Source organism: Apium graveolens, chromosome 7, assembly GCF_009905375.1.
Source record: "Apium graveolens cultivar Ventura chromosome 7, ASM990537v1, whole genome shotgun sequence".
NCBI lineage: Eukaryota > Viridiplantae > Streptophyta > Magnoliopsida > Apiales > Apiaceae > Apium > Apium graveolens.
In genome coordinates, this window is record NC_133653.1 from 231986265 (window position 1) to 232004520 (window position 18256).

At 34.8% G+C, this 18256-nt stretch overlaps 1 protein-coding gene across 29 annotated transcripts; it reads right to left on the reverse strand.

The window, feature by feature from the left end:
• Positions 1-260: 260 nt before the first annotated feature.
• On the reverse strand, positions 261-17323 carry LOC141672037 (uncharacterized). 29 transcript variants are annotated; one of them, XM_074478526.1, is made up of 7 exons: positions 15315-17098; positions 13010-13121; positions 12798-12877; positions 5281-6346; positions 3966-4937; positions 1006-1261; positions 261-898 (listed from the first exon to the last, which is right to left on the reverse strand). In XM_074478526.1, exons 5-7 carry the CDS (start codon positions 4269-4271, stop codon positions 576-578), a joined length of 885 nt encoding a protein of 294 aa, XP_074334627.1. In that variant the 5' UTR covers positions 4272-4937; positions 5281-6346; positions 12798-12877; positions 13010-13121; positions 15315-17098; the 3' UTR covers positions 261-575. The 29 variants fall into 29 exon arrangements, 7 of the variants coding, with proteins under 7 accessions (XP_074334627.1, XP_074334630.1, XP_074334624.1 ...); XM_074478529.1 differs by lacking the exon at positions 5281-6346 and having other exon boundaries at positions 3966-4784; positions 4871-4937; positions 12974-13121; XM_074478523.1 differs by having other exon boundaries at positions 12974-13121.
• Positions 17324-18256: the final 933 nt, after the last annotated feature.

The window sequence follows — 18256 nt, forward strand, 5'->3', positions numbered from 1 at the left end:
TCTTAAATTTGTTACAATCCAAGGTTGCACTACAAAATTCCAGTAAATGAACTATGAGACTATATGATGAGAATTCAAAAAAACACACAAATAAAAACTATACAACAGCTAAAGATATCATCGGGAATTCACTAAATTTCACCTTCTACCTCGCAATGTGTGGACAGTTCCGATAATTATGTCTATCTGTGGTACCACCAAAGTCTATGAGACAAGTAGACAACCATCACCACACCCTGAAAACGAAATTAATCTACATATCTATATAAAAATATATAATATAAGAAAAAAAACCACTTCAGAGGAGCTCAGATTTAAGTTCTAGGAAACCTTTCAAATGTACTACATTCATATTTAGATTCCAAGAGATCTAGAGAGTATTAGTTTAGCTAAATGTTTCAGCATCTGAAGAGGGGTAAGATATAACAGCCGAACAAAACCAGTCTCAGAAGAATACTATATAAAGAATGCATAACCCGAAACCCGTACCAGCATGACTGCTACATTCATTTCAACAGATAGCCAGCAGCTAAAGTAACTGATTATCATTCATATAGCCATTTTAATCTTATCCATCAATTAGTCCGGTAGTAGGAGGCTTTCATGGCACTAGCAACCATAAGAGCAGAAGCTGCTGCGCCAATAGCAAAATCTGCTTTGGAACACAATCTCTCTGCTTTTTCCCTTTTTAACACTGCAATGCAAGAAGCTCGCTTTGCTGCACCTGATGCTTCACGCATTCTGAGCTCATAATAATCTTGCACGCTCACATTCCGTCTCCCTGGGTAAAAATCAGATAGGTGACGCTTCTTGCTTGGCCAATCAGGGAACTCCATATCCTGCTGCTGCACCCGATTTCTCTTTCCTGGTCTATGGTTTGAAGCCATCTCTTCTCGAACTGTAAACGAGATTGAATATGGGCACACATCAGGCACGGAACTAAAATGCTAGAAAATCACCGAATAATAACAACTCCACTAGATTAGCAATTTAAATATCTGTTACCAGAAGTATGAACACCACCCTGCTCTCCTATGTTAGCATGCCTATGCCCAGAGTCGTGAAGTTTCTTCTGTGATCTGCACTTTGAACCATTTTTAGGCACTTTCAGACCACGTGGCTTTAGACAGAACGCGAACATGACTGGTTTCTCCACATTTGGTGCCTTCACCTTGTCTCCACACTCAGCAATGCTTTTGCCTTCGGTCGTTAACCGATTCCACTCTTGTAATTTCACATGGTACCTCTCCCAAGATGGAGGCTGATAAAGCAAAACATCAGTAAATTTTTCAGACAATAACCTCCATCCATGAGGAAAACAAACTATAGTTTTTTTACTTATTTAAATTATTGTCTCCTGGAATAAGAGGGCAAAATATTTGTCATCTGATCCAACAATGGCTACAAACGGATGCTTAACACAAATATGATATAACATATCTTAATTTGACATGGTATCTTTGGAAAACATGAAGATTCACTCAACACACAGTTATTTTAAACTGGCTCTATGAATCACCTCCAAAAATGCTGTTCAAGATAATGACATTACACTCACACTGAATAGATCCTAATTAATGTGTTTTATGTTCCCAGTTACCATTCATATCAAAACTTCTCCCAGATTATATGTTTAATAAGTGATAAGAGCCAGGGGGAGGGGCAGATGCTGATTAGAAAATGGTGTGAATCGGGGTGATGACATTCCGCTCCACTATTGCGACTAGAAATTTACTGTTCATTCTACAAATTTTAGAATGGAACAGAATATTGAGCTCAAGAACAAGAAGAAAATAGACTGATCAGTGATTCAAACATATAACAGAGTGAGACCCAAAAGCCTTTAATACCCAAAAGATTAATTTCACCGTGATTCTCATTCTCTGATTATGAAGTTGTCGCACAACTGCTTATCAAGAAATTCTAGAACTTGGAGGGTGAAGAAAATTCTAATAGGGAAACAACTTTTAATTTGTACCTACTTCCTAACTATAATATTCAATAAGATTTTTAAAAAAAAAAACACGTATAAACAGGATATCTATATACCTCATCATCAATTTAATCTATTCACACATTAAATACACATACGTAATATTATACCAACTACCTGATCAACTATTTCAACCTTACTCCTACTGTCCTACATAATATGAATGATACTGTACTGAGACTAATTAATAACACTTTCTGATCCACGGATTATGTTGAATACATTACACATTCCCGTAAACAAGATTTTCTGAGAGTAGTCTTTCCAATAGAAGTTCTAAAAGTAAGATTCTTAAACGCAACTTACGTCAGTGTGCATCCAGCCCATACAAAGGTTTGTTGTCCCAAAACAGTCATGAAGGATCAGTAGCAACTAGTGGTATTATAACTATAGCACATTGTTCTAGTAATACTGGGAATGGTTAAGTGATGAGTGGATCAGATGAGTCAATCAGGTCAACTAACCTGCATATCATATTGAGTTTAAGCTATAAAACCATAATCAAATAAAAGTGTATTGAGTCAGAAGAGGACTATTAGCGCTTGGATTATTAGTTCATCAGGTGCTTATATAATGAACGTATTGCAGTTTTCAAGAAGCTACCTGAAAAAATGAGTATTTAGTGGAGTGCAAATTTCCTGATATTTCCGACACCACAAGGACATGGCTGATTTTAAGGGGAAGGAGACATCAGGAGAGTAATAACAAGCATAACGATTAGTAATAGCGGCAGCTATTAGAATATTATCAACCACTATGAGTGGTGAGTAATACGGAAATGAGGTGAAGCATACGTTTAGTTGACTGATTTGCCTGCACATATACATAGTTCTCTACTGTAATCAGTTTCGAAATTCTGGAATGATAGTAGAGAAAAGCTGAAAGTGATATCTCTCTTCGGGTGACTACAGCCGGACAAAAAAAAATTCTATTAAAAATAGGGTTTATTATAAATTAAAAAAAAAAGATAATTTCTTTTACCTTCAGCATGTGTGGCTCCCAGAGGCCAGGGAAAGACCAGATGGTATCTTCCAAATCATATACACTAGAAATCCCCCCACCCTCCCATTAAAGGATAATTTAAGTAACCAAATATAATGGCTAAGGGTCAAGTTTCTCACTGGATTAGTTCGCCAATACTTTTCGGTCAGATTATTTGATTCTGTGGTATTGATTCCACTATTATTAATAAGCAATAATAAAAAAATTCCATGGTAAACAGGGGAATAACTGACAAAAAACTGTCAGTCTCATGTGGGTGCCAATCTTTACATTTTCTTTCACCCATATCTGTATAATGAGGAAGAGGTGTTGAGGACAGGGGTTTACTAATTAAATGAGAAATGAGACCTTGTCAATTGTCTTATAGCTCATTTTTTATACACAAATATTCATATTAGATGTAGTAAAATTGATCAATGTAATGCATATTGCAGACTAGCACTCTAAGCAAACTCTATTCTCATGCAAAGTTCTACTCAACCATGGTTTGTTCTAAAATCTGAAGCATTCCCTCTTGTCTCCGCTTACAAATCACTTTTTGAATAATCACATCAATTTTCTCAATACATTCACTGTTAAAAGTTTAAGGAACATAAGGAGGAACTACACTAGAGATACTTAAATGCATCTTTACAGACATTTACCCTACAACTAATTTCCAACCAGGTTCCATGACCATATTCGTTCTTAAGTCCTGTATCCAATTATCGCAAAAGAAGTTCACAAAAAGTTGTATAACCAAGGTCAAAGTAATGAGAAGCAGCAAGGATAAATATCTCGATCAAAAGGTTTGGTTCTAACATAAAAGGTGTTACCAGCTAATTGTTACATTTCAATTTTTCTCTAAACATGAAATGAGAACTTAACAAGGAAAGGGGTTGGCAGCGCAATTTTAATCTAGAGATCACATGTTACATGACTGGTATATTAATAATATATTAAAAAATAGATGAAAAGATACAAATGATACCTGCAGGTGCCTGATCAACGGAATCCCTGTTCTCTTCCTCTTCTGCTGCCAATGATGGTAGATGGCAATAATCACTTCACTCGGCACAACCCCAACCATGAGAATTTCTAGTTCAGTGACAGTAAAGTGATTACGCTGTTGAGCATATGCAAACTTTTCTAACATGTCCATACATTTTTCAAAAATACCATCAGTAATTACAATGCAACAAGTCTCCTGGGATTGGAGAGTTTTTCCATTTTTTGAAATCCATTGTTCATCTTCACTATCCATGTCATATAAAATCTTCGATGGATTCAGAGCCATGTCAATATCATCCTCAATTTGCTTAATGTAACTGGGAGACGGAGTAAATGGAAGTTTTTTCGCATAAACTTCAGATTCCTCTAATAGGCGGAAACCAGGAATATAAATGTTTGCGGTTTCCAAGGGACATTATCAAAGCCAACGTGAACATCGTTTGTTCTCTCACCCTTCCAAATAGAACAAATTTCTTCTAGAGGCAAAGTACTTGAGTTTCTTGTGTTGATAGCATCAAAACTCTTGTGGTGAGATGGTATCGTTCCATAACAGTTCAAGCTAGCAGTCTCAGGATGAATTTCCAGATGATATACAGAATGATGCTTACCTGTCAATGAAGTTTCCGAGGTACTTTCAGGATGTACTTGCTGAAAGATTTCACAGAAATGTTTAGGTAGAGCACAACAGATGGTTGTTGAATTGCAAGTCTTTCCTCTTAGCTCCACAGAACAAGCAAGAGTGCACTCCATAAGGCGGACACAAGCTAGAGAACTTCTCATTAGCAGCTTGAGATGAAGGCTACGAAAGAAAAGTGGTGCAGCACTATAAGAAAGAACAAATGACAGCATTTCATGCTTCACTGTACATGTAGGAGCCTGCCTTACCATTTCCCTTTCCAGATTTTGTAGGGCCAATAGGTATAATATCCTTGAAATTTTTTGTTCTTGAACCCTGATGAAAATTACAAGAAAATGTTACAATTTAAAAAAACTCTAAACAAAAATTTGCTGGAAAGATTGTTAATTACAAACAAGATTTACTCATTTAATTTTTGAAAACCATCCCATTATATATACAAACATATATATATATATATATATATATTCAAAAAGCAACAACATTTTAAAACATGCAAAAGAAATTATATAAAAAATTAGCATCTTAGAGAACATTACTCTTTCACCGGACTCTTTTCCATCAACCACGATAACAAAATTTTGAATTTAGACAGTTACTAAAATGACTAGAGATGCAACCGAGGAACTAATTAAACAAGTCAATATGTGAAAGATACCTGAGAGGACTCCCAACACATGTGTGAATTGCTTTCACCTTTGAGTGCGTTGATGTTCACAAGAGTGCACTCAGGTAGAAGTAGTTTCTTAGAAATCAAACATTGCTTTTGAAATACTGAATCCAGGTACAACCAGTTGGAATATTTCAATTTTGAGAAGCTGTAAAAGGTGAAAGCATGCTGCTTCCTAAGATCTTGCACACAGGATAGTTTAAATCTTAGGGAACATACTGGAACATGCCACTCAACATATTCCCCCGATTTGTTTGTGTCACAAAACATAGACATAACAACAAAAACATAGGCAACAGCCTGCTTCAGGCAACCTTCAAGCAAAAAAAACCTTTAACAAACTTCATTGTCAACAAAAAGCATCTCTAAATAAACCTTGGGCCACGTGCTAACAATTTTACCATATTGTTGCAATAGTAAGATTTGGCAAAACCTGGTTGTAGAGGAACCAAATGGATATCCAAGTAGAGGACAGACTGGTAAGCTTAATTGAGTGGAGAATTCTTGAAATGGTATCAAATTTGGGTTCAGCTTCAGCAATCCTTCAGTATCTATTGACCACATCAGTTTTGTGGGGGGGTCATTTCTGCATTTAGTCAGAGCAGCTTCCTTATCTGCATCCCTAATTCTAAGCCTATCAAAAAAAGACATCAAGCACCCATCATTTTTGTTCTTGCGAAAACGCTTCCTGATGTACACAATAGGTAATATGTTCTCTTCAATTCTGAAATGATCCGGCATTAATTCAGAATCAGGAGAACATACTTCATCAGGTTGAACAGAAAGTAGCATCATTGCATCTACTACATCATCATCAACAGAAAATTCAGAACTACTTTCGTTGTGCTCAGCCTGTGGCTGAGCCTTCATTTTCTTCACATGGCTCTGCCCTTGCCCTTTTCTAGAAGATTCATTACCAACATCTTCTTTGTTAGTGCAGTGTGCAAAGCACCCTCTTCTTTTTTTCATTCCCAAACCCTCAATTGAATCCCTTCACAGAGAAACCCCCAAATTTTAAATCTCTTATCAAACGCCCCACCTCACAATTTCGGATCTGCTAATAGATGTAGAAGAGATAGATTGATGTAGGACAAATTAGCAAAAAGAGAAGATTAAACTATATTGGGTGATTAAATCGCAACCTAATCACTACCCCAATATGAATCCCAAGAACAATTGATCACAACCAATCTTATTCTCAAGAAAATTTATATATAATCCAAGTTGCATAGAAGTACATACAAAAATGCTTTAAATACTGAAAAGATAACCCTAACGGGCTACCTAACAACAGCCCAAAACATGCGGGCTAAATAAACAAATCCAACGCTGTAAATTAATAAAATACCAATATAACAATATTTCGAAAAAAACAAAATACAGGGACTGGCCCATCACAGAAAGCACAAAATACTTGTATTAATAAAATAGAGGTTACATGTAATAAAACAATTCACCACTTTCGAGGAGTGATGAGACCTCCGCTAAGAATAAAATGATCGACAATTTACACACCCTTCGGCTTTCTCTCCACTCATCCAATTCTTTTTATACCTCTCTTTTTCCAATCCACCATTTCCTTTTACTGTGTAATAGGCTTAACAATTTTACTATCTCTTTTAGTGTAAGACTGTATGTAAACAACTATCCTGTAAGCCATTTCACTTACTATGTAATTTTACCATTTCCCAAGTTGCCCCCCAATCCTGTAAGCCAGCCCACCAAATTAGTAATTCCTAATAGGGGAGAGCATAGGGCAAGTTCAGTTTGGTTTTGGGATAAAGTTGAAATTGAAACCATATATCTTCAATTTTTAAAATTGAAAACTGTAACCGAAGGGCCATTTTGGTTCGAATTCTCGGTTCGATTACAATTGCTTCGATTTAAAATACAAAACCCGCTCACAAACAAATAACAAAAGAAATATAACTAGCAGGATAAAAAAAGTTTGATTTAAAAATAAGTAGAATTTAACAATACTAATATTTCTATGATCTTTTAGATTTGGTTCTACATCTCGAAGCTATTATAAGCATGGCAGAAGTAGTATCTCTAGTTTGACAGTAGTAGTAATGTTGGTTGTTCAAAGTGTGTATCAGTGATAGTTCTAGTAGAAGTTCGTGACCATACAATTCTTTCTCTTCAGAAAAGAATTATATATTATGACTGACATTAAAGATCGGAAAAAATAATACAATAATTTGTATAGATAGTATCTAGTTTTTTTCATAACAAATCCTTTTCTGGAAATATATTATCTATTAAACTATTGATGATAATCTAGAGTCAACAAGCACCGGTTGCCCTTTAGACTTGTGCATTTTACTTGACCAAACCTCCCTTTCACCTCCTCACTGGATCGTTGAAGTAGCGAGCCACTAACCAACTTTTGAAAATTTGCAACAGCAAACTAAAACGGCAAATTGCCCATAATCAATTTGTGTGTCCTAAATTTTACACGTCGTAACACAAATTAAGAACAAGCTCACCGAACTTATCTTTACAAAACATATGTACACATCTAGTAATTATAATATATATATATATACACACATTATATAATTATTTATTTATATTATTAATTGCTTCGGTTCAATTGGAACCCATAATCGGAACGGAACCATTTAAGACGGTTCAAATTTTGATTTTCGATTTCAGTTTGAGTTTACATTGTTCGATTTTTACCGACTTTAAACAGATTCAGATCGATTTCGGTTTTTTGCTCGGCCTACTTTGACGAAGAATTAGCTCCATTTTGTGTTGCTCCTAAAACAACTCGTGTTTAGATTTTAACACCAATTCAGCGTTCAGTTGTTCCGAAATAGTTGGCACTGAGCATTCCTGGGTTTGAACCAATGGCCTTCTAAAGTTGGGACGCGTGGAACACCGAACTGAGTTTAGACGAAGCATGCAACTCCAATTTATAGGCCCCAATACCAATCTTCAGCAGAATTGGAAACGGGATGTAAAGTCAGGTTGCTAATTTCTTACAAGGCTTTTTAGCCAAGGATTGTTGACAATAAGGCTGTACTTTCAGGTATACCAAATCCCCTATTCACTATGCTATCAACATCACGCCTCGTAATATCCTACTGCTTTTCTATCTTCTGCTGAGCTTTACACAAATGAGCCTTAATATCATCTAGTAAAGCATCTCGTTCAATCAGTTGCTCCTCCAAAGAAGTCAAAGATCTGGAACCAAACTCAAAACTCAGTAATGGAGGATTTCTGCCATAAACGAGCTTAGAAGGCGAACATGGAACACAAGACTGAAAAGAGGTATTATACCAGTATTCCAACCAAGTTATCAACAGCCCAAAATTTAGGATCTGCATTAATAAAACACAGCAGGTAGCTCTCCATGGTCTTGTTAATGGCCTTGGTTTGGCCGTCCGATTTTGGATGAGGCATGCTTCTGTGAAGGTTTTTCCCCTAGAGCTTAAACAACTCCTTCCAATTTAAACTAATAAACACCAACTCCTTCAAATTTAAACTAATAAACACCTTGTCCCAATCAGACACATTGGTGAAAGGAAACCATGATGTTGAACCACGCCCGGGACAAACGAATGTATCACTGTTTGTGCTGAAAACGAGTGTTAAGGCCAACAAAGTTTATGTAATTCGACAGCCTATCCACCACCACCAGCACTGTATCAAACCCTTTAGAGCGTGGGAGTCCTTCACCCAAATCTATCGACATATCTTCCCAGATTTTCAATTGAGTCAGTAAAGGTTGAAGTAGCCTTGCTGGATGCAATGAAGACCCATTTCGGTGTTAAGAGATATCGCATTTGCGAACATTTTTTTGGACTGCTCAACGCATTCCCGGCTAAATCATTCTTGAGCTAATCATTGATCAATTTAAAAATCCCCCAAAAGACTTTCCAAGGGATTGTTGTAATATTCTTTACCAATAGGACTGGATTGGAGAAAGGACTTGTGGACAGCCGGATAATCCCCGTTTTAAGTATATCTTGAACCAATTATTTGCTTCTTCCTTGTACATTTGGGGTACTGATAAGGCCGCACACTTGTCGGGTTTGTGCTCTCTTTTAAAATGATGGCGTGCTCCATATATCATTGAGGGGGGAAACCCCGTGGGCATATCGAAGATACTCTTCAAGTAAGTTAACATTGATGCCATGAATGGGGGAACAGACACAGTCTTATGGTCCATTTGTGCTTCTCTCTCCTGTTAGCAACTTTAGTGATTAAGTTCTAAAACAAAATCTACCTTTTGCTTTGGATCCTGATCATTGCCTTATGCGTAGTACCCCTTCTGTCTAGAGAGGGATCACCCTGTAAAGTGATTGTTTACCCACCTAACTGGAATTTTAGGGTCCGCATTTTCCAATTTGTGATCATTGTACCAAGTTTAACCAACCATTGGATGCCCAGTTTACCCAACTGCAAAAGTAAAAAGTTTTCTACCACCATAGTACCCCGGAACTCCAAAACCACAAATTTACATTCCCCTTCTCATTGTATTGAATCTCATGTACCCAAGGACACACCAAAAGACTTAGACAATGTTATCGGAATACCCAATTGCCAATCGACCCAACAAATTCAAAGTAGCTAGTTATCTATGTCTGAATTAAAAAGTTTTTTTGGGTGAATTGGTTCAAAACGTACCTCTAATGGTCCTTCGGATAATTGGCTGGTTTGACTAAGTTTTGCAATCTCCTCTTCTTCACAAGTTAAAAGCACGGTCAGCTCCTAATGCTTGCACCCGTGTCTAATAGTACACTTATCATCACCGTAACAGTAGCACATTCCCTTCTCCCTCTTAACTTGGAGCTCCTCACCTTAACGTCGTGCTTCACTCCTTGATTTCACTATAAAATACCCTACTGCTTATCCCGGAAGACCTTGAGTTTATGTTGACCCAAGGGGGAATCGACCCAACTAATATGATGATTGTCCGCTCTTAAAAGTCGGATGAAGGTGAGTAACTTGTAATACCCTTCCTACACTACTGGGATATACCTGTTATACATCTTTCAATCCAACCCCAATCTAAGCTTATCTTCCACTATCGAGGCCAAGTCCATGTCCTGGTCGAGGTTCCTGGGTCCATATATTTTAACTTCGACCCCGACTTCTTCTGTCAACCAATTCAAGGACTGCCCCTTCACAATTTCTCATGGGGCCAGCAATTTGATAAACTTCTGTCAATAGTTTGGAACTGGCCCAGCCTGATTATGTGACAATCATTGTTCGGGCAATGTTCTATTGGTTGTTAATCTGAACTGTCGATGCACCATAGCTTTCATATCATCCCATTTCTGTTAGGATAATAATTTGAACTTGTTATATATTTTTTAAATTATTTTTAATTATTAGATATTGGTTATTAGGATAAATAAAATTAGTTTCAAAGACTTGGAATAATTAGTAGAGATATTTATTGAAATTTATCAGGTGACTATTTTTTAGGAGTTTCCCCAATGTATTAGCCTATAAAACATGCTTATGTTTTCATAATACAGAATTATATGATTTGATATAGTAAATTTTTTGTTCCTAGCATATTAGGTTCTCATTTTCAATTAAAGAACCAACAACTTCTCGATAGGCCCCGCCAATTTTCCCATTAGAATCACAACAATGCGTCTCCTTGATGCAACCACGACCATTTCCACCTTATCCTCCTCACTCATCCGGTAGAAATGGAAATACCTCTCAACCTTTAGGATCCATCCAGTTGGATTATTACCATTGATAGCGGCATGTCAAACTTTTAAAGCACCAAATTTGTACCACCTACCGTATTTACCATTTCCTGTGTGTTTAACATTGTGGGAGGACTGCATAATGATATCAAAGGAATGCTTAGACTGCTTGATCCTACTTCATTAGAGCAAGCACTCAAGCTTTACTAAAGCACTCTCAACTCTCAACCTAAGAAGGTTTTTCAGTTCTAGAAGTAGTTACAAGAGTGGGGTGACAACTCAGGTATCAGCTAAAGGCTCAATTACAGTAGCTGGAACATTCGTGCTAGTACATAATTCAAGTTCAGTAGTCATTAATATTAAGCCTAGACCTCTGACATATTAACAGAGGGATGAAAGAAGACAAAAGGGACTACGTTGTTATTGTGATGAAAGTTCAAAAAGGGACATGAATGCAAGAAGTGTCGAAGTTTCTTAATGATAGCTAAAGATGGGGGTGGAGATTACACAAAAGCACCATAATATGATAAAGAACATGGTGGAGATTTGGATGATTGGAAGGATCAGGATATAATCTTGACTGGCTTGGGATTAAAGGAAAACCTCAAGGTCAACCCGTTGAACTTGAAGGGTCTTGCAACAGCAGAGTTATCAAAGTACTGGTTGATGGTGGAATCACTGTTAGTATTGTTAAAGGGATGTTGCATAGCAAAGGGATTGGAGGGCACTAGGGAAATAGGGCTACCTACAAGAGAATTCGGGAGTATTTTTACTAGTCCACCATTAGGCAAGATGTTGAAGGTGGGCAAGGAAATTTGAGATATGCCAACAAGTTAAATGTAAGAAGTCAGGGGCTACTTATACCTAATGTCCCGAGGAACCATGGAGGGACATAGCTATGGATACTATAACTAGGAGGATACAAAATACGAGATTCACAACCAACCAATACACAAACCAAACACTTAGTTGACAACTTCTACTAAGTCGACATCACTACATATCCAAGTATCACTTCTTATCAAATTAATAAGTAAAATCAAAACAAGAACACAAAATATGACGTTGAAACAACCACGTCCAAACCTGTATTATAAATCCAAATAGTTACCAATAATACAACCGATCAATAACACATCAATGGTGTTAAAACTGATACTTAAGCATAACAATACTTAAGTATCTCCAAAACAATACCAAGTCTACGTCTTAAGAATTCAACCTATCAAACACAATATAACTATGTATATATATAGCCACCCAAAACTTAGCCACCCAGACTTACCATACTTGTTGTACAAGTCTTCTGATACTTGTTATACAAGCTTTATTTTCTTAGTGTCTAGTTATCAAATCTTGTGATCAAGACATACCATATAATATAATTGTCTCCACATACAATTATTATGTAAGCCATTTTTATCTTGGATCAGTCAAGCCCATACTATCATATTGGGTTGAAACCCAACAATAACATGGTTTCCTAAGTCCAAAGGTTTTGAGGTAATTTGGATAGTGAATGATAGGTTTAGCAGGTATGCACACTTCATAGTTTTAAATCATCATACGACGGTTAAAGCTTTAGCTCCAACATTCTTTGAGAAAGTTTACAGATTACATGGTATACCGAAATCAATAGTGAGTGACAGGTACAAGTTTATTCTTAATGAATTCTAGCAAACTCTTTATAAAATAATGTGAAAAAAAATTGGAAGTACTTACAAACACAAAAAGAACCACCCACTAATTACTACTATTACTTATTATAGATAGCTCAAATATTGCATCAAGGGTGTTAATATAACGTGCATTATTGCAGTTCATCACCTGTCATACATCATAAGCTCCTTAAATCCCGAAAGCTCATGGTTGACCTTGAAGCAGCATGTCTTGTTTTTTAATGCAAGCTGCCAATAAAAACAGCAGCATATAAGAAAATCAGCAAGCACCTCGCTAAAAGAAGATTAAACAAATGAATATGCCAGTAAAACATAGAATAATACTTTATAATGCCGATATTCTTCTGGCACCCAAATTACCAAGACATAACTATGAGATGCCCAGTCCGTGATTGTGAGCTTATTGTTTGCAGCTTGCACATATTGGTTTATCAACACATCCATCGCATGCCTCTGTATGGTTCGTATTACTCTAAAACCATAAAAAGTAAAGTCAAAAAACCATCAATTTTATAGACAATACATACTTCATACAATTCTTTTTAACAAAATGAAGATAACAAGTTTTATATTAGAACTGTCTTTGTAAAAGAAAAACTTTATACCACGTACAGAGTGCTTCAAAGAGAACATACACACTTCATGTAGTTCTTTTTAACAAAATCAAGATGACAAGTTTTAAAATAGGATTTTCTAGGAAAAAAGGTAAAAGAAAAACTTTATAGAACCTACAGAGTGCTTCAAAGAGAACCTTCACGTAATTAACTAAATGTACTAGATGAGAACTAATTAATTAATTAATTACACAAAAGTAAATTCTAATTTGCACGTAAATCTGGAAGGTTATTATTCAAGAAAATGTGAGTTGCTTATGCATCTAGACCTATAGTATAACGCTAGAAGCATCATTTTAAGGTATGAATTTAAGTTCCAAAATACAGTCTAAACTGAACAAAAATTTAATATAATATACACCTAACAAATTTTTTGTGTCAAAATAATTCATTCAATCATATAGAAGGAGTTGGTGAAAACTCGTGATTTTGCATAACAAGGTCAAATTAATGAAGATTAATATCACAAAGTTGACAATAGAGAACTATGCAATATAAAGGTTTCCTATGTGGGGTAAGGATAAAAATAACTATTTGCATACAATTTATGATGCAGAGCAAAGAAATCAAAGAAGTATTTGATTATTTACTTCATATTATTGTACCAAGATAAACGGACTACAATTAAACCAGAGTAGATAAATATGTTATGTTGATATAATTGTTCACCTAATTTCATTATAATACTATATTGTTACTACGAAATATTTTTCATAAGAATAGTTTTCTTCCAATTAAAATTGATTTTTGACAGTTAAGTTCTTGAAATCCTATTAAATAAGAATATTTAAAACTAAGCTTCATTATTTTGAAGCTATGTTATCCGAACTCTTCAATTTTTCCCTCGTAAGACATGATAGTCGGACCCAACAAATGAAATGAAAACTAGACACTTCTATTTCCAGCAATATAGTTCAAAATGACTCACAAAGCCTCATAACAACTTTCTTTAGCGAGGCATGTCTATAAATTACTAATTTCATGCTATTCTTTTGAATTATGATATAAGTTTGAAATAAACAATTAGTATATGTCTTTACCTTGATAGAAGACACTAATTCACAAAGTTAAAGGATAAAAAATGTAGGTATATTATCACATATGTAAAGGTTATATGCCAAATCCCCGAACACGTGTCCAATTTCAGATTCATATCCACGAATCCTAATTTTTAAGAAATTTAAGGGTAGAACACTTGGATCTTCTGCACCCGTGTCCGACACTCATACCCGAGTCCGAGTAACATAGTTTTGAAGACTTATATAGCATAAGTTGATGCATGTTATAAATAAAATTTAATAATATTTGTCAGTTTCTATGTGATCTCCTCAAGATTGGTCTTACTTCATAACTTTTCTTAACCCTATCCAGCATCACTTGGAACACTTTTATTTTTTATTTAATATCACTTGGAACTCTACGATATTCAGATAATTAACTTAATATACCAGCTACTAGGCAAGTTTATCAAGGTCTTAAGTACTAAGAAAACTATGAAATTGTTGGAAATATGTTAATTCAACTCTGTAATATCCACATGTAACTCTGTATATTTGAAAGGGGTTAATATAGTAAGCCAAGGGAGTGCACTTAAGCACGTTCTATAACCCCCAAACAGAACACTTACAGTCTATTCCATCATCTGCAATTATATCTTGCTTTGTTTATATGAGAACTGATTCACCATGAGAAAAATGAGAATTGAAGCAAAAGAAGACAAAAAATCAGTTTTGTTTCATTAAAGAAATTGTTAGACTAGCCTGTTCTTTAAGATCCAGTTCAGACTAAAAGTTCCTAAGTTTCACTGTTATGGTTCTCAACTGAGTCTCACTCCTAATATGTATAGGTGTGCTAAATTTAAAATACTTGTTTTATTAGATAACAATGGGCTACTTTATCATGCTTGGTAAAGTGTTTTAAATTTTACAAAAATTAAGTAATACTCTATGATTTATCTTAATTGCTTGTAAAGCCTCTGCAATTATGTAAATTTATTAAAACGGCTAGCTTTCAGATTCTATTTTAAATAGATAAAAGAACAGAATAGTCACCTTTCAGGTATGATCTGTTGAAACAAGAAAAGCTTTTTAGTGTACATAAAATCTTGTGTTCCGATATATTCAGCACTGGGTCAACTTTGGAACTGATCATCAATGTAGTACGAACAAGGAAAGCAGCTTTAGGCCAGGCCTTTTTATCCTCATTTCCGGTCTAAATAAAGTCAATCCAATCCAAAGTGATACAGAAAACCCAAAACTTAATGAAGGACAGTATCTAATGAATTTACCTCCCGCTACATAAATACAGACACATGTACCTCTCCATTAAAATTAGATAGGATATTGCAGTTTTGATCGAATTCATCACCTCAAGCCAGGAATCACATACTTCTAAACACATACAGAATTTGAATGTAGAATATATAATATACAGTAATAGTCTAATAGAATAAGAATTGAAAGAGATGAAAGAAAAAAGATGCATACCGCTGCCTTTGGTTTTCTTCGGGAGGCTTTTCTTCATGACACCACCGAGAATAAGCGTTTCATTAATTGCCACAGTGGTGTCTACAATTGGAGCAAATCGCAATAATGGCTTCAATGTTTGCTCGCCATTTGCGGCGGTTTCTAAAACCCTAGAGGACACACACTCAACCTTTATAACAGGTGAATATATTTAACATTTAAACATATAATTTATTATTTCCTGAAATATTTGCAGTTTGCATCTCACCATTTAAAATACACTTCAATAGCAAAAGGACTAGCCAGTTCAACCATCCACTTTAAGAAACTATTTTTTATTTCTTTTGGGTAACTGGGATGGCACCCCGCTAAAATTTATTAATTACAAAAAATATATATATAGGAGAACTCCTCTCTAAGAAAAATCTCTAGGAACAAGCTCCAAAGTGGGAAAAAAACAAAATAAATTGAGATTAAATTCATAAGAAAACAATCACAAAAACTACCTTGCTCCATCTACTTGCCCAATGAGCGGCCATAAACAAAAGGCTGAAACACACAACTTATAGTAACACGAAACTCTTCCTGTAATTTTTAGATTTTTGGAAAGACTCGCAATGCGAAAGTAGTGATCTGGATGTATTCTAGATATACGGCCTAATATCATCTAAACGGGAAAGGATGTACCCACATAGATCTGTGTGAACAACCACATTGACTGATAAATTTGTATTCATGAAAGGATATTTGTTACATAGCAATGGCATGGCAGATTTGAAAAATAAGAAATACAAATCAACTTCCGAAAAAGAAAGAAGAGATAATGTGACGGGAGTAAAGCATATTTGGTAAGTGTAAACAACTACTTCCGATGTGAACAACTACCACTGATGGTGTAAAATGTACAAGATTTATTCCTGAAAATTTATTGGCAAACATGATCAGGGACTTTTGCTCATAAATATCTTCGGCTGAGGACAAATGAATATGCTTCTGCTAACCTGAGTTCGGACAGAATGTCATTTAAACTAATACAACATTAAGCGATTATAAGGTTCGATGACCAAGCTGTCTGTGTTCTAAAATTGAGTACATTAAAGTGTATCTAGTGGTAAGCTTGATTGGCAAATACAAAAAACAATTTACTTTTAAAATGAAAATAAGTAAAGGAAAACTTTATATACTTTTCTCCGAAATCTAATAATTTAAAATTATCGAAATTTCGTATATTTATGGGAGGCATGCTATAATCAGCTCAAGTCAAGCATCACATTCATTTCAATACACCTTGACCTAAGAGACTTGAACAAATCAGTTTAATAAATGACATTCTAAAAACAGGGGAATGTATGCATACACAAATACATATAGTATATATTTACAGTCTAAAGCTGAAGCATACTCTGATTGATTGCGGCAACAAAGACCTTGAGTGATATTTTGTAATCATCTCCATTTGCAGCTTCAACCCTAGAGTCAACAAACGCACAAACACTTCATATTTTAAGTTTTGAATATAATAAAATTCTGTTTTCTTTGAAATTGCATATTATAACTTTATAAGCATAATACAAGTCACATTAATATTTTTAAGTTCCATAAAAAGAAGTGATATTGATACTTGTGTAAAGGAGAATCAGATTAACCTACTCTAAGACATGTCCAAACCAGGTTAAACCACCCTGTCCTTTGTAATACAAACAAAGTTAAACTCTGTACGATCCGTATATTGTATATCTAGATTAGTACATATTAAAATTATCAAATTTTAATTTTAGAATAATATAATTAAAAAGAACGTTAATGATACAATAAATTATATAACATATATAAAATATTATAAATATTATTAAATGAGAAAATGTTAGAATCTTATAATACTATCTAAAATTTTTATATAAGGTGCTGCAAACCTAGAAACTAAAATAAAAAAAAAATCTTAATTATGTCAAAATATATCACATATGATATGCAAATTAATCGTTGGAAGATTTAGAAAAATACAGCAAAACCGAATTTTAAAAAAAAAACTTATCATTTGACGTAAAAAATGAAGTTAAAACGGAGAAAAAAAGATGAGATTCTACCTGGGAGGGTGCTGAATAACAGGCGGGGTGCTTTTAGAAGTCCATTATATTAAATTGATTTAATGACTTATATTAGTTTTTAGTTTCTATTTTAAGTCTGTTTTATGTTTGATTATTTCCATATATATATAGTATTATTAAACTAGAAATATCTTTATAATGAAAATTAGAAATTAAAATTAAAAAAAAATTCTAAATCACGTCGAAATATACCACATATGGTTTGCAAATCTATGGCTGGGAGATGGCAGTGAAGTCGGATTTTAAAAAAAAACTTATCGTTCGACAGGATAAATCAAATTAAGAACGAATGGAAAAAGCTGAGATTATGTGTGGGAGGGTGTAATTTAATTCTGTGTGCTACCTGCAGGGGCCGTTAGATTAGATTGATCTAAGGGTGTAGATTAGTTTCTAATTTTATTTTAACTTTATTTTCATTTA